Consider the following 22104-nt stretch of genomic DNA (forward strand, 5'->3'; position numbering starts at 1 on the left):
CTGCCAGCTCACCAAGGCTGTGCTAGTTACAGAAAAACTCCAGGGGGTGCTGTGGAGTCACGAATGCTTTGGAGGCTTATTTTTAAAGGCACAGTGGGCGGCATTTTAGCCTAGGATTCCAAGGATGGGGAGAGACTCTGGGGTGCACCCTCCTGCCTCAGGACAGATCTCCGTGCTCAGATTTCTCCAGAGGCTCTGGGTTCAGTCTTTCTTTGGAGAGCCCTTTGGGCTTCTTAGGAAGTGGATAGGCTTCCAGAGTCCTCTTAGTGGGGCACAGGGCAGCGTGGGGAGGTGAAAGGCCCCGTGCAGTTTCTTCCAGAAGGCTATTTCCACTTCCTTTGTCCAGATGGCCACTCCCCAGCACAAGGCCAGCCTCGGACTGCTTGAAGTACCTGTCAGATGGAGCAGGGTCAGGACATCTGTCAGAGTCTGCCCTGGGCTCCGTTCTGACCAGAGGTCTATCTAATCTGACCCATAGAAGGAGGAAGGTTTCTGTGTGAGGCGCGCGCGCGCGCACACACACACACACACACACACACACACACACTCTCCCTTGGCCGGGCTGAGAGGAAACCCAGGAGGCCCCAGAGGGTGACCACGTGAGGGCTCCCCCTGGACTCTGGCTATCTCCCATGCAGGCAGTGGGGGACATGCAGTGGCCAGAAAGCAGGTAACAGGTGGGGTGTTCTGCTGAGCAGCACAAACACACGGACACACCCAACAAAAACACATGGACGCACACATGTGCCCCCCAACACACAGCTCCCACGTTCCCCTCTGCTCAGATGTGTGCCCACATCCCTGCTGGCTCTTCCCTCCCAGGCCAGCCTCTCTCCTCTTAGTCCAGGTGGGTGAAAGCCCACGCCTTCCACAAAGCAGAAGGAAGGAGGGGGCCAGTGAGAGTCCCTCCCAGGATGTGTCTCTCCTTCCTGGTAGGAAAAGAGGTGGCTGGGGTCTCGAGGAGAGGGATGAGGAGGGACCATCCCCCGAAATGGAGGGACGCCTTCCGGAAGCCCAGCTGAGGGGATCGGCTAGAAAATGGCGTGGCTGCAGCATCTGGAGGAGATTGGAACCAGATGTCCTGGTGGGGGAGGGGAGGTGTGGGGCAGAAGCAGCAGCTCTGGTTGGCAGGAGTCTGGGTCGGAGGTCTTGGGGGTCTCTGGGGAGAACATCTGGCTGCCCCCTTCCCCAGCACTCCGAGTCCATCACGTGTATTTTTTGCAAACTGGAGCAGCAAAGCTTTTCAAGGATTCTAGAATCAGCCTCATTCGTAGGGACAGTCAAGTACAGGGTGTGACACCCGAGGTGCCCCAAAAGGCTACCAGCTGGCCAGAAATCTGTCCCTGCTGCCCCACAAGCCCCTTCTTGTGGGTTAAGCATTGCCCCCCTGGCACGGGTAGCCATGCACTGAGCCCCAAGGCCAGTGTGTCCAGAGAGTTCCTCTAACCTAGGAGAACTGCAGCCCTGAAATGAGAAAGCTCTCTGAGAGAGGAAAGGAAAGTAGGTTCACTTATGAGGAGTCTGCTTTTGTCAGGTGCAGCCACAGTTTTCTCTTCAAAGTTCGCCTTGTTCCATCTTCATAACTGTGTCAAGTGTTATTATCATCCCAGGTTTACAGATGAAAAAAAACAGGCTCAGAGAGAAGTTAAGTGACATATTCAAGGTCACACAGCCACCCAGTGTAGAGCTAGGGTTCACAGTGGGCTATGTTTGCTCTCATGCTTGGGACCTTTTTACTCCTGAGAGGTAGGTGGGTGGGTGGCGGCAGAAATGAACAGCACTAGGGAGTGAGGAGTAAGCTCCCGACTTTCCTGATTTGACAGTCAAGCCAGGGGTGGGCCCTGGAAGCCTGGACACCTCTCCCAAGGGTACTAGCCACTTCGACAACCTGGACCCCTGCATTCTAGCTGCATTGGAGCCTAGACATTGGGGTTTCTCTTCCGCCTCTGACTATGGCAGGAAGCACACTGGGATTGGCTACAGGTTTAGGGAGAAGAGGCCTAGGGAGGGGAACACTTGGCCAGTGTCACAGAGCTAAGTGCGGCAGAGCCAGGTCTCCTGACTTCCAACCTGGGCGGTCCTCTGTGCCAAGGGCTAGAGAGGTGGTCCTAGAGAGAGGAGTCGGGGAGCTCTGGGCGTGCTTATCTCTGTCTGGTTTAAGGCCAGGAATCAGAGTCGGGGCAGCTCCAGCATGGCTCTTCCACAGCTAGTTATGCACTGGGGACAGCAGGACCCCAGGGAGACAGGGGCTGGGAAATGGTTGTAGTCGTCACTGAATCTCCCTTAACCATGGCTCTCCCAAGCTGCACTGCGTATGGCCTCGTCCAGAGCCCTGACGCAGCCAGGAGGTAAGGGTGGGCTGACTCTGGAGAATTCTGTAGAGTTTCCCAGCCTGCAGCCTCCTGAATGGCTCTCAATGCCTGAGGAGAGCTCTGTTCCACATCTGCTTCCTCCCTGCCCATCGCCCTGATTACGAGCATGTGGAGTGGACATCTGACCATCCAGACCGGCCTGTCCCCCTGCTTCTTGGTTGACTGTGACAGAGGACCTTAAACTGCTGTTAAGGATCTACTCAGTGCTTCAAGATTTGGGGCCACTATTGGGGTGGTTTTGGACCCACGCTGCAGTTCAGGACCTCTACATAAGCCCCCAGCAGCATGGCTCTTCTGTTTGGCATGGGTCTCCCAGATGCTCTGCACCTTTTACTACTGGTACTGAGCTTCCCCCACTGGGCCCGCCCTGGACCTGGGGTGCTGTAGCCACTGGCTGCCTCTGAAGGTGGGCCTAGTGAAGGCCAGGAGGCTCGTTCCTGAGAAGCCTGAGTCTGCTTGGGTGCTGGAGTCTTGGACATAAGCCTGGTGAGGCTATGTGGGTTCATAAGGAGCCTGATTGCGATAGGGGGCTGGGTCCATCTCTGTGGACTGCAGTCCTGCTGTCAGGACAGGGTTATGATCTTGGCTCCTTTGGGCATATGGCTTTTGAGCAAGGACTGTGGCCAATGACTGTAAGTTCTGTTAAGGAGCAGCCAGTGCCAAGCTGGTGGACAGTGTCTGGGTAGCACGGTCAGGAGGCTGCCACTGCGAGGGCTTCTATCCTGGTCATGGTCCTCCAGGCTGTCCTGAGCAACCCTATCAGAGAAGGGAGCAAGAAGTGGCTGTGACATCATCACTGGGACTTCACTGCTGCTGTAATGAGCAGTACCCTTCTGGGCTGCAAGATCCTACCTGAGGCCAGGCCCAGAGGAGAGGGTCCCAGCCTGGCTGGCTTCCGGGAAGATGAGGTAGTGGGTGTACCTTCTGCTTCCCACCACTGCTTCCTACTTAAAGGGCCAACACGGGGTCTACTGTGCTGCACTGCTCCCTGGTGGGGGCGATCCCCAGAGTCTAGACACATCTGGCACAGCATCTGCCCCTGTGACAGGGAGGAGCCTCAGGGTAGTGTGAGATTCACCATCCACTGAAGGCTCTCTGGGACCTGGGGCTGGACAGGCTGTCTGACGCTCTCCAGAGTCTAAACGTGGCCAGCCCAGGCAGGAGAGCAGGTTCCCTCTGTCCTCTTTCTGCTTTATTTCCCTGAGAGCAGGGAGAGAAGGGGGAGGAGAGCCCCCTTGGAAGGGAGGGAGCAGGGCTGTGGATTTTCCCCTGGCCTCTGGGAGGCACAGGTCTGGGCCTCACAGCTGGCTGGAGAGAGGGCAATGGCAGGAAGGAGGGGCTGGATGGAGACTGCAGCCTTGGGTCTGGGGGGAGAGGGGCTGGAATGTTTGCTCAGTGGCTGCCTAGCAAGTGTCTCCACAGGGGAGGCCTGGGAGGCCAGGAGGCTAGCGCTGGCCCCATCCCAGCTGATGCAGGTTTCCTGGCTCCCAGTGGGCTCCTCTGGTCAGCCGCCCTCACACAGCCCTTCGTTCTCCAGCCGAGAAAGGAAAGCCAGATGGACAGACACACCCCAAACCTTTCTATGTACCTCCTCCCTCCACCCAGACAGCCTCTTTATAGAACGTTCTACCCTCCCGTTGTGTGGGAGGGCCAGGAACAGTGTGTGTGTGTGTGTGTGTGTGTGTGCGTGTGCGCTCCTATGCCCAAGTGTGAAATCTCACCATCACAGGAGGGAAGGAGAGCCAGCAAAGCCAGGTGTCCTGGCCACACGCCGGCCTTGGACACCCAGCGAGCCTGCACATCTGGAAGGAGACCCCCCACCCCCACATCCCAGACAGCATCTGGCACAGGGAATTGGCTGTAACACTTTCAGTTTATTGGCTGGGGGGGCCGGTGTGGCCGACCAGCCAGCGGGCCTGAGAAGCCCTGCCTTGTTTCTCCACTCTCCTGGCCACCGCCCCACTGTGGCTCCTAGGGGACATGCACAGACACTCATGCCCCAGGAACCGAGGAAGTGGGGGTCAAAATAAAGCCAAATCGAGGCTGAAGAGGGGTGGGAAAGGTACATTACAATGGAGATTACGGGCCACTGGCTATACACAATACAGCACGTGGAGATGGCAGGAAGGTGGCAGTGTTCTGCTGGCAGGCCCTCTTGCCACCAGGTGGGGGCCCCAGAGAGAAATGGTTACTTCAAGTGTCTCGGTGGAAGCGCTGGCTCCCTGGCCCTGGCCCCTCACTCTGGCGGGGCGTGGTGGGGAAGCGGCTTACAAAGCAGTCCAAGTCCCCCACCTCCGGAGGACAGCCTCTCCTGGCCTGTCGGCTCTGCAGGTCCTGGGGCCTGAGGGTGAGGCATGGGGTGTCACTTTTGCCCACCACCCCCACTGTCCAGTCCAGGTGACCAAGGGAAGCAGGACTGCCATCCCCGCCCCGTGCAAGGGCGGTGGTCACTTCCTGCTGTGGAGTGTGTCCTGGAACTTGGTGCTGGTGTACCGCAGGTGGAAGCCTTTCTTGGTGATGGTGTCATCCGAGTGGAATTTCACCAGGACAGAGTCTCCGGCTGAATACACCTCCTCTGGAGGCTGGTGGAGAAAGGGACAGGCGTGGAGCACGAGGAGGAGGAGAGGGACCCGGCTGCTCTCTTCCTTCCCCGAGACCCCAAACTCCCCCAGCCCCTCTCCAGGTGTCATACTAGTGGCAGTCTAATGGGACACCTGGAGAGGGCAGCATGTCTTCGGTTCAGAGGCTGCTTCCATTTTTAACTCAGTTCTGTCACTAACTAGTGGGTAGTGCAGGCCTGAAGCCACCTCTCTTCTCTGGGCCTCAAGTCCCTGGACGGCACACGGGAGCGAAAGCTCTAGCTCTCCGAGCATAGATGGGCCTAGGGGGTGGCCAGGCAAGAGGAGGAGTGTGGAAACATGCAGAGTGGGACGCAGCGCGGGGACGCCTTCTTGCTGTCCTAGTGGACTCAGAGAAGGTGGGGCAGCACTTCTCTGCTGCAAGGACATGAGGAAGCAGTGGGGACAGACACAGTCTCTCCCAGACCTGGACTCTGTCACACCTGGTCTGGCAGAGGTCTGTGCCAGGTGATACCCTTCCTGGGTGGCTCCATGGCTACAGCAGTGCTCTGGCCCTCGAGCTGGAGAAATCATTCCTGAGCGTCTTGGGATATTTCCAGGACTGTGCCACAGAGCCCTGCAAGGGTCCCTTCCCAGGACCCCTCCCCTGAGCCCCACCCTGGGAGAGGTCTCTGGAAGATGCCCCCTGGAGACACCCCATTTGATGTGTGACTCAGAAGAGGAAGGGGCAAAGCAGAGAGGGGCCCGAGCTAGTGAGCCAGCAGATGCCAGTGCAGCTGGGTGGGCGGGCTGGGGGTGGACACTGCTGTTCCACCTTGGCCAGTCCCGCTGACCACACAAGAATAGAGCTCTGCTCTGAAAGGGGGTACGCGGCCAATGCTGGACCCAGCAGCTGTCGCCGCTCCTGGAGGTTTAGCCCTCCCTGGGGCACCCAGGCTGCCCTTGAGGATGGCCACGAGAGAGGGAGGGGCCAGGCAGCTTGTCTGAGTGCATGTGAGTGCGTGGGAAGGTACACGCATGTGTTGGTGTGAGACAGAGACAGGGAAGGGGTGGCAGCTTTCTCTGGAGAAAGATTTAAAAAGACACACACACACATAAAAAAAATAAAATAAGGAGCGTGAGCGAGAGAGCCATAAGCTCTTACTGGGAGGAAAACATCCACCCGTAGGCCAGCACAGGGCCTTGGTTAGAAGCCTGTCAAGCTGACTTTGCCTGCTGCAAGTATGTGTCAGGGAGCGAGGAGCAGTGCCCAGGGCCTGCTTGGATGGCAGCAGCAATGGCTTGGAGACAATCTGGCCTCTCACTAAGGGGAGAAACTGGCAGGGGAAGAAGAGACTAGCATGTTTCTGTAATTCATCCAGGACTGGTGAGAGCGACACAGCTCAGGCCCCATCCTAGCTCGGGACCCACCATCTGCCCCCTACTCAGGCCCTGGGAATCTGCCTTGGTACAGAGACAAGGGGCTAAGGAGCACAGGAGAAACTATCCCCTCCTCAGATGAAGTGACCCTATAGGACTAGCCAAACTAGCCCAGAGCAGGACCTGGCCTAGAGGCTGCAAAGACCTCTGTGTTGTCCAGAGAGGACCTTGGTTTCCTGGGTGGGGATGGTCCAGGTAGGGTGGCCTCTCTGAGCACCCCCAACCATCTACAGATGGTCAGGCATGTGCTGCCACTCAGCCTAGCACCCCAGGCCTCCAGGGACACTTCCTCTATTAGTGGAACGTAGCATGGGGGTGGGACTCAGGATTGGGGTAAGAGGGGTGGAGGATAATGGAGGGCACTCACCCCGGAGCCACAGTAGCGCCCCAGTCTGGGGGCTGTGCTGTCATAGCCATCAAAGAGCTCCATGTAGTCATAGCCACAATCGGTCTCTTCCTCCACTTCGAAGGTCCGGAACACAAGCTCCACACCATAGCCCTCCTCAGCCACGATGACCCATTCACAGTCCACCCCGCTGGGGTAGTTGTTGTCACCAAACTGGGCATGGGAGTAAAGGTCCTTGGTCTTCACGTCTGCCCGAACTTGGCCCCCACACTCTGCAGGGGACGACAAAATTGGCCACCGCCCCCTGAGTACCACCCTGTGCTGGACACTGCATCACACCAGGCTGGGGAGGGAGGCCATGTGGTCAGTGTGGGTGGTACCTGGCTCAGGACTTGGCTGAGCAAGTGTCCTGCTTTACTGCCTCAGGCTAGGGGGCGACGAGGAGCTGGGGTACTCTGGGGTGAGGCTCCAGGTGGAAGGTAGCCTAGGCCAGGGGAAGGCACACCTGGTCTCTAGAGGACATTGTTAATTTGCCCCAGCTGAGAGCTGCCAAGGAAGAAGGTGGCTCAGTGTCACCAGAGCTTCCATTTTCAGGAGAGAAGCTATATAGCTGGTTTTATGTGGAAACTCCTGATTCTTAAGTGCTGGCTCAAAGTTTTAAAAAACAATGTGTGGGCCAAACACTGAAGTCTGCAGGCCAGATGGAGTTCTGGCCTCTGGTTTGTGACCCTCGCCTGGGAAGGGCAAACAGGAACACACAGGGCAGGGTCATTGGCAGCCTCCTTCTGCCCAATGCCCTCAGGCCTCTCTCCTGTGCCCTGGTGCTGGTGACCCCAGGAGGGGGTGGGGAGAAGGCCAGGTGGGGTCAGGGTGGAGTTAGAGGGGAGGAAGGGAGGCCGTGGACCCATCAGTTCTGGGGACTCCCTGATAGGTGGCTCCCCGAGAACTGCAGCTGACACCCTTGGTCTGTGCTCATGGGCTCCCAGGATGGGCTCCAGCCTCTCTGCAGCCCCAGGGTTCCCACTTTGCTGCCGACCTCACACACTCACACCTGTGCACGCCCTGAGCCGTGCTGAGGCCTCTGCCCCTGCCCCTGTCCCTGCCCAACTACCCCAAGTTGGGCCCAAGTGCCCTCGCTGTGCCCTTATTGCGTTGTGTCTCATGCTGTAGATCTGCACCTGACTTCTCTGGCTCCTGGGGGTCAGGCACAGGGGTGAAGGGCTCATGTCTGACTCGTTGCCACAAGCCCCCCCACCCCCGTCTTTTGGAACAGGGACAGCTGAGTCCATGGGGGTCAAATAGGCAGGTGAATGCAGAGTGGGCCAACGTCATTTTTGCCACTTGAGCTTGGCATGCTGCCACACACACATCACATGCTCAAAAATATCCATACAGTGAATGAATGGGTGTATCTGGGGGTGGGGGTATGGGTGGGAGGATGCACTGTCTATGTGCCACCAGTGGAGACTCTGTAATGTTGTACATCCTGTACTGTTGTTACTGCTGTTTCCTGACCTCCCTCCTTAGTGCTCCCTCTGACCCTCTGGCCTGTCCTTGGAACACACTGTCTTGCCTCTTGGGCTCTGTCTGTCTGGGTCTTCACAGCCCTTTGTAAACGCCACCCCTGCAGGGCCTGGCTTGGAGACCTAGGTTGGCAATGCCTACAGTGCAGGGGACAGTGGGAGGGCAGTGCTGCCTGAGGCAGGCCTCACCTGTGGAGTGGGATGCCTGGAAGCCTTTCCTCTGGACTGAGTTGTCCGAGTAGAAGCGCAGGAACATCCGGCTGCCTGTGGCCAGGACGGGCTCAGGCTTCTTGCTGCCACAAAAACGGCCAAGGACAGGGGCTTTGGCATCACGTCCATCAAACACCTCCAGGTGGTCATAGGCGCACTCAGGCTGAGACTCGATGTCCATCTCCAAGAAGGTCTGGGAGGCACGAGGCAGGAGTGCTTATTAAGGATGTGGCCAGGGGCAGCTGGGGTAGAAATGGGTGGCTTCACCCTGGGCCTCTGGACACCAGCTCATGCACACCCACGGGAGTGGCCACGGCTGGGGGATGCCGCTGAGGGAGGACTTAGGAATGGGGTAATGCAGAAACACCTCTAGTGTGCACTGGGAAGGGGGGGGCCTATGTCCAGCTGATTTGTCCTTGCAGGGATGACAGGGCATGGGTTCAGTCAAGCCACCGTGTCTACAGCCAGCATTTCTGACACAATAGTGCTTTTGAGGTGAAGAAGCAAGCAGAGCCACCTGGCATGGAGGGAGGGGCGCTCATGCATGGGGGGCAAGGTCCTTACCAGCTTGACCCGGTGCCCCGGGGTGCTGGAGATGGCCCAGGTGCACTCCTTCTTGCTGGGATATTTTTCCGGCCAGTTGGGACTGGTGATGGTGCCGCTGGTGGATGTCACCTTGTGGTCACAGCCAGCTGTGGATATATGAGTGGTGGAGGGGCTCTGAGGGGCCCCATGTGCTGATGTCTCCTAGGAGGAAAGCGCTTCCTTCCTTCTGTCTCTTGTCCCCTGCTTACAAAACGAACTAAGTATGCCCATGGTTTCTTTCTCACTCCGGGACCCGTGCCCAGGGCAAGTCTAACTGCTTGGCTCCTGCGAAGGCCTTAGGTGAGCATCGAAGGAAGCTGCTCTCTGGGGCCAACAGGGACCTCTCTGTGGCCATGTGGCCACACCACCTCTGTCAGGAAACCCTGACACACTCTCTCCCAGCTCTGTGGGTTCACGTGCATCCTGAAACTGCTCTCCACTGGCCACAGGAGATTCTGGCACTGACTCCGTTTTCCTCTGCTCCCCACTCCTGCCACCTTCCTAGGTGATGTCCACCAGCAGGTGGCTGGCCCACCAACACAGGCTCTGTGTCCCTGGACCTTCTCAGTCCCGTGGGTTCTCATCTCCCTTCCTCAGAGCCTCACCCTGGGCTTTGCCTCCAGCACCTCACTGTCTCTGTGGCTGCTCCTGTTTCCCAGCGTGTTCGGCCCTGGCCTTGCCAACGGTGGTTATTCTACTTTAGAGACACCTCCCTGGTCTTTCCCTTTCTGTTTTCTCCCAGTAGAGATGTCCCTCAGTACCACAGAGAATTTATTCCAGGGCTCCACAGATGCTCAAGTCCTTATATAAAATGGCCTAGTATTTGCACAGAACCTATGTACATCCTGTGCGCTTTAGATCATTTCTGGATCACTTATGTAACACCTCACAGTGTAAACACTGTGTAAAAGTCCTTAACGTTGCATTGCTTCCAAAACAACAGCAAAAGTCTGAATGCGTTCAGGACAGGCAGGGTCATCACAGGCCCCTGTGTTCTCAGCCAGAGGGTGGCTGAATCCACAGGTTTGGCCCCCACGAACCTGGAGGGCATGCCGACCTCCCTCTCCAGCTAGACATGTAGTTTGGCTAATCACTAAACAGCTCGTCCACACTGGCATCCCAGAGTGCTGCCCTTCCAACTTAGAGAACCCCATCAGTGGTCTCTGACCTCACAGGGCCCACAGACCACTGGATCCTCTTTGGATTTGTCCTTTCCCAGCTCCATCTCTCCGGTCTTCAGCAATTGTCCAAAACCTTCATCCCTTTCCTTGAGCCCTTGTCTCAACTATGCTCCACCTGAGCTGCAGACCGCCCTCCTCCTCCTCCTGAGGACACCAGGGCCCTCCAACATGAACCTGCCTGCCTCCCTCCGTCCCTGTGGCCTCAGTGAAGTTGTCCTTTCTCCCCATCAGCATGGATCATCTTTCTGGGAGTTAGAGCTTATTGTTGGCCACACCAGGGAACCCTCCCACCACAAAGGATCCACTGTCAGGCTCTCTCCCAGTTCTATAGCCCATGGACCTCGCAGAACTCTCCTCTGTGCCCCCAGCAATGACCCCTCCATACTCCTCTTCTTCTCAGCTAAACTTCTGGAAAACTGGCTATCACCTTCTCACTACTTATGTCCCCTTGGTCCACAGCAATCTGACTTCTGCCACTGCAGAGCACGGCCTCCCAAATGCATATGGAAAAGTGATGATCATTATTCATGGTCACGCTCTCTGGCAGGTCCCTCTGAGGGTTAAGTGGGCAGCCACTGTGCTGTAAGATCGGGAGGAAAAAGGGACAGTCTGGGCCTTGAGTCAGAGGCTCCCCAAATGCATCCTACAGGGGCCCCAGGGCAGGGCCCTTGCAAGTCCCTGGTACAAGCAGCTTGAGCTCCTGCCTCTCTGCTATTGAGCTGAGGGCTGTCCTCATCACCCCCCTGTAGCTTCTATGGCCACTGTGCCCACGCCATTTCCACACCAGTTTCCCTGCTTTGCCTTGTACACTGATGTCTCTCCCCAGCTAGTCTTTAATCTGCTTTAGAAACAGGGACTCCTTTCTCCAATCTCCTACAGAACTCTGCACAGTGCTGGGTGCTCCACGGGCCAGGGGATATAGACTGATCCGTCGTTATCCTGCACCCGAGTGAGGGGCCCTGATGCTTCTCAAATGAATTGGATGAGCAGATGAGCAGGCCATCTTTCCAGGAGGGGAACACCTTTTCCTGGCTGTCTGGTTGATGCTGTTCTTTACCAAACCTCTTTGCCATGGAGACTACAGAGCCAGAATACAGTTCAGACAAGAGCAGATAAGGCCCCCTTGAGCTAAAAGACGTGAGCACTCCAAGGACTATGAGTGCCACACTCAGAAAGTCCTTGACTCTTGTTCACTGAGGTGCATTGATTCTGTTTATTCAGCTTAGCAGCTTTTATTTCCACCTGGGTTCCACTTTTTTTTGGTGGGGGGGGTACCAGAGATTGAACCCAGGGGCACTTAACCACTGGGCCACATCCCTAGCCCTTTTATTTTTATTTTGAGACAGGGTCTCACTAAGTTGCTTAGTGCCTCACTAAGTTGCTGAGGCTGGCTTTGAATTTGTAATCCACCTGCCTTAGCCTCCTGAACCGCTGGGATTACAGGCATGCACCACTGCACCAAGCTGGGGTGTCCACTTAATCATGGTGAAGAGTCATTTGCCAATACTGTGCAATGTCTAGAAGTCTTAGTATCCTGTAGAGTGGGGCCATTCTTTTTTTTTAGTTGTAGATGGGTAAATACCTTTACTTTGTTTTATTTATTTATTTTATGTTGTGCAGAGGATCAAACCCATTGCCTCACATGTGCGTGCAAGGCAAGCACTCTGCCGGTGAGCCACAGCTCCAGCCCTGGGGGCCATTCTTTATCATTTCATGGATGAGGAACTGAAGCTCAGAGAGGTTTAAGTGACTCACCCCTAGTCACACGGTCAGTGTCACAGACAGGTCTATGTTTGTTATTGGAATTGTACATGCTCAGCAGACAGGGAACATGCAATTAATGACTTGGAGTAGACCATGCTATATTGTGTCCTAACAGGTATTGAATGATATGGGTGATGGCATGACAGCTGATTTTTTTTTTTTTTGTTTTTTTGTACTGGGGATGGAACCCAGGGATGCTTTACCACTAAATAACATCCCAGGTCCAATTCTTCTTAATTTTGAGATAGGTCTCACTAAGTTGCTGAGGGTCTCAATAAATTGCTGAGCTAGCCTCAAACTTGTGATCCTTCTGCCTCAGTCTCCCAAGTCACTGGGATTACAGGTGTGTACCACTGTGACCACCTGAGCACTATTGTTAAATACATAAGAAGTATCCCTTATTCAAAATGCTTGGGACCAGAAATGTTTCTGATATTAGAATATTTGCATATAGGTGAGGAGATATCTTGGGGATGGGTCTAAACAAGAAATTCATTCATGTTTCATCTACACCTTAGGTAATTTTATGCAATATTTTCAATGCACCTGCGTTTTGACTGTGATCCATCTCGTGAAGTCAGGTGTGGAATTTTCCACCTGTGGCATCCTGGGGGTGCTCAGAGTTTCCAGTTGCAAGCACTTTGAATTTTCAGATTAGGGATACTCGAGATGCACATGCAGAGCTTCACAGTGAAATGGCAGCCCTGTTCTGGGTGCCTCAGGCATCAGAAATGTAACCGATCATGGAAAGATTCACAACTGTGCTTGCTCAGAGCACTTCAGGGCTCCCCTGTGCCCTCTGAGGTAAGGATGACTGTGACCCACATTTTGCACAGGAGCAGAGAAGGCACAGAGAGGGTAGGTAGTGGCTCAAGGGCACACGGCTTGCTAAGTGGCAGAGCGGGGCTGGGCAACCTGGCTCCAGGATCTGTGCTCTTACCCCCTCTCCTCTTGGGCCTGTGTGCTGGTAGGGGGTCACTACAAAGAGAAAGACTTGCATATAGGCTTCAGGAAGAGCCTGAGAACAGAGCCTCAGGCAGCTGTGAGTGCCTCTCCTGACTCAGACAGGGAGAGCCCACCAGTGCTCCCATCATGGGAAGGGGAGGTGGTAGGTGAAGTGAGGTGACCTCAGAGGGCACTTGCTCTGTGAGTCTCAACCAAGGTGGGTGGAGGCGACACTGCGGGTTCCCACCTCTAGTGTGAAGATCTACCTGTGCGACACCCCAGGTATTCTGGGGTACCCGGCGAGCTCTGGTCACCCCAGCTGACAGCGTGGTGTCCCCCAGCCCTTACCTTCCTTGCAGTCGTGCTTGTTGTCATGGAGAACGAAGCCACTGCGACACTGGCACTCATAGCTGCCGAATGTGTTGACACAGTCTTGCTGGCAGCCGCCATTGTCCTTGGAGCACTCGTCCTTGTCTAGGGGGCAAACAAGGGCAGCCTGGTCTGTGTGAGGCTGAGGTCTGGTGGCCCCAGGGGAAGCGGGAGGTCTGGCGGGGCTGCCTCCCACTGGGAGAGCGCGAGAGCCAGTGACAGGCAGCGGGGCTGGGGGGTGGGAGGCCAAGGCGATGACGGGTCCTGGGCACTGCATCAAGCGGAGACAGCTGAGCGGGGCCCAGCTGTGGGGAGAGAATGTGCAAGTGGGGTGGAGGGAGGGCCGGGGGGCTCTGGAGCTGACCAGCATCGGGACTTCTACCATTACCTGCTTACTGGACAGACGGACAAGTGGAAAAACAGACACACGGACAAGCAGACTGCAAGAGAAAGGAGCAGGACGCAGGGGTCCCTCTTTTACTTCACAACAAGAAATGTCACAGACACCATCAAAATGGGAGGGGGGCAGGGAGGGTTCCCCTGTCGGCTGAGGGGGACAGGGGAGGAGAGTAGAGCACCAGTTCTGTCCGGCCAGAGGAGGTGGCCAGAGTGGCAGAGCAGAGGCAGGGGGTGGGTGGGCTCCGAAGCCCCCAGCCCACTCCGTCTGTCCGAGGTGAGCTTCCTGAGTAACGAAGGGTCTGGGAGGCCTGGGGGGCCTCACTGGGGGGTCCGGTTTCTTTTCTGCACTCGGTATTTGAGCTGGTGGGGGCGTCCCCGAGGGGGCTGCAGAGGTGGCCTCTTTTCTGAAACGACAGAGAGAAGGAGAAAAGGGACCAAGGGGTGGGGGTGGAGGGCAGGGACCAGAGAGGGAAAGCAATGAAAACCAGGCCTTGAGGCAGATAGGCAGGGCCAGGCGGGGCAGGAGGGCAGCGGACACACATGCGGGCGGCCATGTCATCGCAGCCAGGTCACTGAGGGCTGGGTCAGCAGGTGGGAGGAGGCACAGCACAGGGGAGGGAGCCTGTGGCAAGGAGAAGGCCTGGAGGGACAGCATGAGCTGGGGTGCACACCCAGGGGGAGAAACTGGAGCCGTTGGTAGGGATGGTGTGTGCAGGGGGCTGGGAGAGCTGCGCTCACACTCTCATTCCCACGGCTGCATCTGCAGAGTGTCAGACACAGACACTCACACACAAGCCCATAGACACGCTGCCACGCAGCCCTGAGCACGGATGTGCTGCTGTCCAGACCCAGCAGCACAGGCGTGTATGTGGTCCATACCACCAACACAGACACACACCTCCAACACAGCGCACTGATGCAGACACACACAGGAGGTCAGACACGCGCGCACACGTGGCTACTAGGGACCTAGACAAGGATGCAAGGACATATGTATGTGCTCACTAGCTGCCCACTCACATATGGTGCTGCTCATGTGCTGGGGGCCCCTTGCACACACGCACACGCATGCACACATGGGGCAATGACAGAAATACACATAGTGTTGGGCGTGTGAATGCCACAGTCACATATTCTCAGGCCTCCTTGTGGTCATTTGGGGGATGATGTGCCAGTATAGAGGTGGGCATCCTGGCGAGGTGTGTGGGGCACAAAGGAGGCCCAGAATTCCAGAGATGTGGTGGAAATCCCAGCCAGGTGGGATTTGTGACGGGACCCTGTTCTGGTCTCCCAGGAGAGGAACCTGAGGGCCTGATCACAGGGCCCTGCTTCTCACCCATATGCAGGTGGGTCAGACCCGTTGGGGCCTGCAGGAATATAAGGCCGTCAGATGGGATCCAAGTCCCTTCCCAATGGCTCCTTCTCTGCACATTATGGGGAGCCTGCCCGAGGTCCTGAGGATATTGCCTTTGCACCAATTGTGGGAAAGGTGGGGTGAGAGGCACCCCATTTCCTGTTCTGGGGTTCAGGACTCTGGGAGCTGGGGCTCAGCTCTACACTGAGTGAAGACGTCTTGATGTCTTCCCATGCCTTGCTTGTGTTTGCACCTCAAATACCTAATCTGGTGTCCTGCACCCAGAATGGGTAAGAAAAATACTTGCCAGATGATTGAGTGAGTAGGTGAGGGGTGGCTGAATCAGGGAAAGTCAGTCCCAGGGAGGGGACTCAACATCCAGGGTAGGGACTCTGGCACAGGCTAGGGGGAATGGGCAGCCCCACCTTGGCACCTGAGGAACAAATTGCAGGAGGAACAGGAGCAAAGGGAAGTGGGTGTGGGCCGACAAGGAGATGGCACTCACCCTACAGTGCCCAAAGGCCCTGGAGATGCTGGGGCCAGACCGAAGTCTTCAGGCTCTTGCTTCTCCTTCTTGGTTTAGGGTCTCCTCGATGGGTGTCCCAAAAGTCCAAAGAGCCCCCTCCTGGGGGGGCCGAGTCAGAAGCCCCAAGCCCCGAGGGCTAAACCTTGATGCCCATTGGTGAGGGTCCTCTCCAAGTTCCTTGTGCCATGGGGCAATGCATGTGCGTGTGTGCATGTGTGTATGCGCACGCTCGTGTGCGTATGCAAACGTGCTTGCCTGTGTCTTATGCATGGCTAAGAGTGGGTGGGCACGGTGTCATGCAGTGTGTGGGGCAGGGCAATAACTCCAGGCCTGCGGGATGTGAGCGTTGGCCCCGCCCCCTCCAAGACCGGAGCAACACAAGGGCAGGAAGAGACAAGTAAGCAGGTAATGGTTCCCGGGGCCGAGCAGCCCCTGAGCAGGTGTTCCGTCCCCCCCCCCCCCCCCCCCCCCCCGGCCCTCTGGTAAACACCTTCTAGGACTTCTAGGTGGGCCCAGGGAAGGAAGGGGTTGGCCTTGCAGGGAGAGAGTCTCAGCAAGCTGTGGGGCAGGGGCTGTGGGGCGGAAGCCCAACTGAGCACTAAAGCAGAGCAGGGTGGCTGGCAGTGCCAAGCAGGGGACCAATGTACAGGGCAGGTGCATGGCATCCAGGTAGGGCAGGCAGGGTGCAGAGTAGCCACATAGGGGGCTTGAGGACGCAGGACCCTCGGCAGAGGCATGGGGAAAGGGAAATGGCATGGACGCAGCCGGGAGCTTCCTGCCCACCCTAGGCCCGGCCCACCAGGAGAGTTGGGGTGAGGGTTCCCTGGCCACTCCTCCCCAAGCCACCTGCTCCAGCAGGCTTCCTGCTCTCCTCATGCTCCGTTCCAGAGAGTTCCTGCCCTTGACTGCCTGAGCTCCAGCCCTTTTGCCTTTGGAGGACACCAGCTGCCTCGCAGTCTAGCCCTGGGCCAAAGGCTAGGGGAGTCATAAGGTAGAGAAGAGGCCTCTGGGACCCTGGAGGTCGAGCTGGAGAGGCTGGGCGGGGTGGGTGGGGACTGACGACCATTTGGACCACCCAGACAGGGGCCCAGGGACTTGAGCCAAGTCTTATGTGGGGCAGCTCAGTCAAGGGATACTGACGGATCTGAGCCTCCCACCCGCGAGGGCAGAGGGGAATGGGAAGGCTTTGGGACTAATGGAGGAAGGCCCCAGCGCTAACTTATGCTGGGTCTGATTAGAAAGCCCGGTGAATGCTGGATAGTCTGCCCTACACAGTCCACCTTCTCTTCTCCTCTTCCCGCTGTTCTCAGCCACACTGAGCCCTGTCCCCAGGACCTGCCTTCTCAGGCCTTGGCATGCAGGCCCTGGGCACCTGGAACGTCCTCACACTTCATTTCTCTGCAGATATTCTGCGCTGGCTGGGCCCGGCGCCGTTATGACCTCGAGGGCTCAGGAGTATTGGGATTCAGACACTGACGGGACTGGCCTGGTGGTGGTTGGTGAGTGGGGACGCAGTGGGTAGGCCGGGCACCAGGGAGGGCTGGGGAATACAGGGGTGCAGAGGCAGAAGGAAGGGGAGCCCTGTCCTCTGAGGGGAGGCAGGGCTGGGAGCCGGGGAGTCCTGGGGTACCTGAGAAGAAGTGAGCCTTGAAGCCCTTTTTGGACACTGTGTTGTCAGACTTGAACTCCACGCGCATGTTATTGTACTGGGAGGTGATGACCTCGGGCTTCTCAGAGCCACAGAACTTGCCATGTAGCTTGGAGTCAGCCGTGAGCCCACTGCGCACCTCCACGAAGTCGTATTTGCACACCTGTGGGGAGCCCAGCTCCAGCTGCTTCCTCGGGGACACCTCTCCTGGCCACAACCGCCCCAGGGAAGCTGCCGTCCTACAGATTCTCTAGCCTTTCATTACCTGCTCCCCACATGGGGTCCTCCTGGGTGCCTTACAATGCCCAGTGGGCCCCAAGCTCTTCCTTACTCGCCAGACTCCAAGACAATGTCCTACACTCTCACCTGCCTCAACTGGGGGCAGTCTCCTCCACATTCCCACAGACTTTCCGCCTGGACCTCTTTCTGAGGGCACGGCTATCTCTGAGCTGAGTTCCCACACCCCATGCCTTCCTGTCCCCCTTGGCCCCAGAGGGTACTCACGTCATTGCCCTCAGTCTCAAAGAAATCAAACTGCAGGGAGATTCGGTACTGGGTAGGGGCCACCAGCTGCCAGATGCAGTTTTTGTTGGGAGGGTACTCCTTGGGCCAGCCTGGGCTGGTGATGGAGCCGTTTTGCTTGGTGAGGAACCCGCCGCAGGCAGCTGGGGGGACACAGGAAGTGGCATCATGGCCAGGAGACCCCACTCGAGGTAGGGGCCTGACACCTGGCCTGGGTTGCAGTTAGGAGGAAAGGAGGTCTGTGCAATCCACAGCCCAAGGGCTTGGGACAGACAGGAAGGAGGAAAGGTGAGGGTGGGTGTCTCCAGAGGTGAGCCTGGAGGCAGGAGGAGAGGACCCCGGGTCTGTACTGGGGCCATTTCTATCCCCTCGGCTAGAGAATAGACCAGGGGTCTGGGAGGAGGGCAGGGAAGGGCTCTGGAAAAGCCGTGCCGTGAGCAGACCTGGGAGCACACGGGGAAGGATGGGGGTGCCACTCAGGGTGCACTGAGACCAGCCTGAGCTTGGAGTGCTGTCACCAGCAGCTTGAGGACATGCACCCCGAGGCTGAGACTCAGTGCCTGTCACAGACCAGTGGTTTTCAAATTGTGAATCAGGACACTCTGATTCACCCTTCTGGTGTGTGGTAACATCGACTGCCAGGTCACGATCAGCATCAACACGACAGTAAGAAGAAAAAACCCCGAAGCCAGTGCATATCCTATGTGGCAACGATGCCACTGTGTTTCTTACCCCTAAGTTGGGAACAGAGTACTAGGAATGCTTCCAGCTTTTCCAGGAAGGGGAATGTCCCGGGGCACAGGATGGGAACAGGGCTGGGAGGCAAGTGGGCACTCACCCTCACAGCGGCGCTTGTCTGGGGCCAGCTCGTACCCAGGGTCACAGCTGCACTTGTAGCTGCCCAGGGTGTTCAGGCACCGCTGCTCACAGCCCCCGCGGTTGGGCCGAGAGCACTCGTCCACCTCTGCAGGGAAAGGAAAAAGGGTGTCAGGTCCTGGCCCCTTCTTCCTGCCCTCTGCTTGGGGCCAAGGCCGGGGTCCCTCAGGCTTCCCATGGCCATCTGTCATGGGAAGGAATGACAAGGGTATGTCTCCCAAGTCTGCTCAGCTGAGCCCTGCCCAGTACATACCTATTCAGAACCCAGGGGAGCCCAGGGCACCTGCCCTGTACATTGGTCCCCTGCTTGGCACTGCCAGCCACCCTGCTCTGCTTTAGTGCTCAGTTGGGCTTCTGCCCCACAGACTGGGCTGGCTGGGCAGCCACCACCACTCCCTAGTGCCTCTTGTGTGCTGTTGTTCTTTGCCAAAGGACTTCTTTTATTTTTCCTTCAGTCCTTTCCAAGAAACTCGTGTCCATTTTACAGGCAAAGAACTGAGTCTCGGGGAGAATCCCCTGCCCAAGATCACACTGAAAAAACCCTCACTGCCTTATTTTCTCCCCAGGTCTCTCCAACCTCGTCTTCTCCTTGGGCTTTTCTCCGTACTTTGCCCATAGCTCCTAACAGCGGGCATCGTGTGGCACGCCTATAGCCCGGGGCCTGGGCAGGCTGAGGCAGGAGGATTGCAAGTTTGAGGCCAGCCTCAGCAACTTCGCCAGGTCCTAAGCAACTTAGTGAGAACCTGTCTCAAAATAAAAAATAAAAAGGGCTAGGAATGTAGCTTGGTGGCTCAGTTTGCTCCTGGGTTACAAATCTCTAGAACTTCCCACTGCCAAAAAAAATAAATAAATAAAATAAAATAAAAAATAAATAAATAAAAAGGACCAGGGATGTCACTCAATGGTAGAGTGCTCCTGGGTTCAATCCACAATGCCAAAAAAAAAAAAAGAGGGTGCCCAGCATCTTCCTGGCATTTGCATTGCTGGTGGTCTTCATGTCAAATGGTGAGTGAAGAAGGAATGAGGAGGTGGCTTGGCCATAGGAGGGACATGGGGCAGAGGAGGAAAAGTCACCTTTGAAAAAGTTCACTGCAAAGCCAGCCTTGTTAATGGATCCATCAGAGACGAACTTGAGCCACAGGCGGCTGGATGTGCTCTTGATGTCGTCGGGCTTCTCGTAGCCACAGTAGCGCCCGATGAGGGTGCTGCTCTCACTGTGCCCGTCGCGCACCTCCAGATAGTCATAGGCACAGCTGTCGTGGCGCTCAATCTAGGGGTCGGGGGCTCCATCAGTGAGAGTCTTGGCTGCCAGGGCCCCAGCCCCTGGGAGCCTGCAGACAGGTGGGCTGTCCCAGGCGCCAACACAGGATTCACGGTCAGACCACACGGTCTGTGGCCTACCTCAAAGGACTGGAATGTGAGGCCCACGTGGAAGCCCTCGGACACCTGGATCCGCCAGATGCAGACTTTGCTGGGCCGGTAGTCGTCTGGGTAATTGGGGGACTGGATATGGCCATTGTCCTTTTTCACATCACCCCCACAGATGGCTTTGGGGATACAGGGTGAGGGGGTCAGATGGCGAGTCACACACTCTGCCCTGCCTGGGAGCCCCTTCCTACCCCTCCAGCCCTTCCCACTCCCCCAGCTTCCCGACCCCGGTGATACCCCTGGTGTCACCTGACCCCACAGCCTGCCCCAACAACCCCACCCTCTGCTTTCTCCTAGGGAGATCCATAACTGTACCCTCAGGTGCCAGGAAGAAATGGTTCCAGGGTGCCCAGGGAACCCATAGCTCCCCCCACCCCTAGTACCTTCATAGACGGCAAAGAAGCCCTTTCCAACCCAGTTGCTGCTGCTGCGAAACTCCACCCAGAGGCGGCTATCCGTGGAGACGATGGGCTCCGGGAGTTTGCCCCCACAGAACCGGCCTGCCGACAGCATGGACAGAGGATTCCTGAGCCCCAACACCCATCTCCAAGAAGCCCCACCCCTCTGGGAGGCTCGGGGCTCTGTCCTTATCAGCAACCATCCTACCGCACAAGGACCACAGAGCTGCTGGATGACTCATGGCTTGTCCAAGGTGAAGCTTAGCTTTGAACACCCAGAAATACCTCAGATAGGATGTGAGTCTGCTTTTAGGGGTCTGGTCCTCCTAATACCTGACCACGTGGGAACTATGGTCCTTTTTAAAAAGCATATTACCCTCACCACTTACATTGCCTTGCCTGGTCTCCATGAAAAGAAGTAACAATCAAGAAAGGGACATCGCTTTCTCTGCACATTATGACATGCTTTTACAGGCACTGGATCAAAGGCAGGGGGTGCCCCAGCACCCCAAACAAATCCTAGAATCTAGGGACTGAGACAGAAACACTTATGCTGATATAAAACCCAAATGTCAACATAAGGGATGAGGTTGGCCAATTGTGTGTTCCTAATAAGACTGGGTGTTTCCCAACTTTCGGCAAGGGACAGAGGGTGCTGACCTAGGAATGTCAGTTATGAGAAAGAAATTGCAATCTTGGAGACCTAACATAGCTACGGAGGAAGTGTTGTAACGACAGCTGCTTTGTGTGACTAATGAGAACTATTCAAACACCAACACTGGGGAAAAACAGAGAGAGCTAACAAGACTGTGGTAGAGCTGGGGTCGTGGCTCAGTGGTACAGCACTTGCCTTGCAAGTGTGAGGCACTGAGTTCAATCCTCAGCACCGTGTATAAATAAATAAAATAAAAAATAGAGGTATTAGCTGGGCTTGGTGGTGAATGCCTGTAATCTCAAAAAAAAAAAGACTGCATGGAGCTGCTTCTGGCTCAGGTGCTAAGGCTGAGAGGCAGCCCTACTCAGGATAACGTCCAGACAAGAGAAGGAATCACACAGCTCCTTAGACTTGATGCAGATGTCCTCTAGGAACAAGGGACTTGCTTTGCCCTAATTCTATGACCATTAAAGCAACTTCAGTGATCCTGTGGTTTTGACCTACTTAGTCCCCACTGACTTCCTTGCCCTGCACTTGCTCCCAGGGACAAAGTGTCCTGTGCAAACAAGGTCGGGCCGCTGTGCCAGGTGTGATGCCCTCTGAAGTGAGTTAAAAGCCTTCCCAGTGGGATTATAATGAGTTGCTACTGAGCAGGGCTGCATCATGGGGCCTTGCAGCCACAGAAAGCAGGGCCTCTGAAATTGCCCCCAAAAGGGAGAGAGCCTGGAGCTTTGGGGATGCACAGAACAGCCTATCTGGCTCTCTCTCTGTCAACTCTGATGTCCCCCATCAATACAGTGACAGCTGCCCTCTGAGGGAGACCCTGAAGCCTGCACTGAGGAGAGCGGTCTGGACCAGGGGTGGGCCTTGCCCGAAGTCACAATGCTCGGCAGCTAATCTCGACTATCTATGCCAGGACTCCTGGGTCCTGCACCAGGGTGTCACCCCTGTGAATCGAGGGGCCTGGAGGAGGATGAAGACAGCATGGTGTGAGCAGTTCTAGGG

At 56.5% G+C, this 22104-nt stretch overlaps 1 protein-coding gene across 2 annotated transcripts in view; it reads right to left on the minus strand.

Moving 5' to 3' along the window:
* Nucleotides 1–4226: 4226 nt before the first annotated feature.
* The window catches only part of Bmp1 (bone morphogenetic protein 1), a 41207-nt gene continuing 23329 nt past the window's right edge, over nt 4227–22104 (minus strand). Inside the window, exons 10-20 of one of the 2 annotated variants that reach the window (XM_076853606.1) lie at nt 20430–20546; nt 20020–20165; nt 19693–19888; nt 18581–18706; nt 17725–17885; nt 17203–17383; nt 13273–13398; nt 9014–9141; nt 8429–8642; nt 6738–6988; nt 4227–4954 (exon numbers count right to left, since the gene is read on the minus strand). In XM_076853606.1, the coding sequence (XP_076709721.1) occupies nt 4820–4954; nt 6738–6988; nt 8429–8642; nt 9014–9141; nt 13273–13398; nt 17203–17383; nt 17725–17885; nt 18581–18706; nt 19693–19888; nt 20020–20165; nt 20430–20546 (1781 nt within the window). In that variant the 3' untranslated portion in view covers nt 4227–4819. Of the gene's footprint in view, nt 4955–6737; nt 6989–8428; nt 8643–9013; nt 9142–13272; nt 13399–13468; nt 14097–17202; nt 17384–17724; nt 17886–18580; nt 18707–19692; nt 19889–20019; nt 20166–20429; nt 20547–22104 lie in introns of those variants that run through there. The other variant, XM_076853607.1, reaches the window with a different exon arrangement.

The sequence above is a fragment of the Callospermophilus lateralis genome, chromosome 4 (assembly GCF_048772815.1).
Source record: "Callospermophilus lateralis isolate mCalLat2 chromosome 4, mCalLat2.hap1, whole genome shotgun sequence".
Classification (NCBI taxonomy): Eukaryota; Metazoa; Chordata; class Mammalia; order Rodentia; family Sciuridae; genus Callospermophilus; species Callospermophilus lateralis.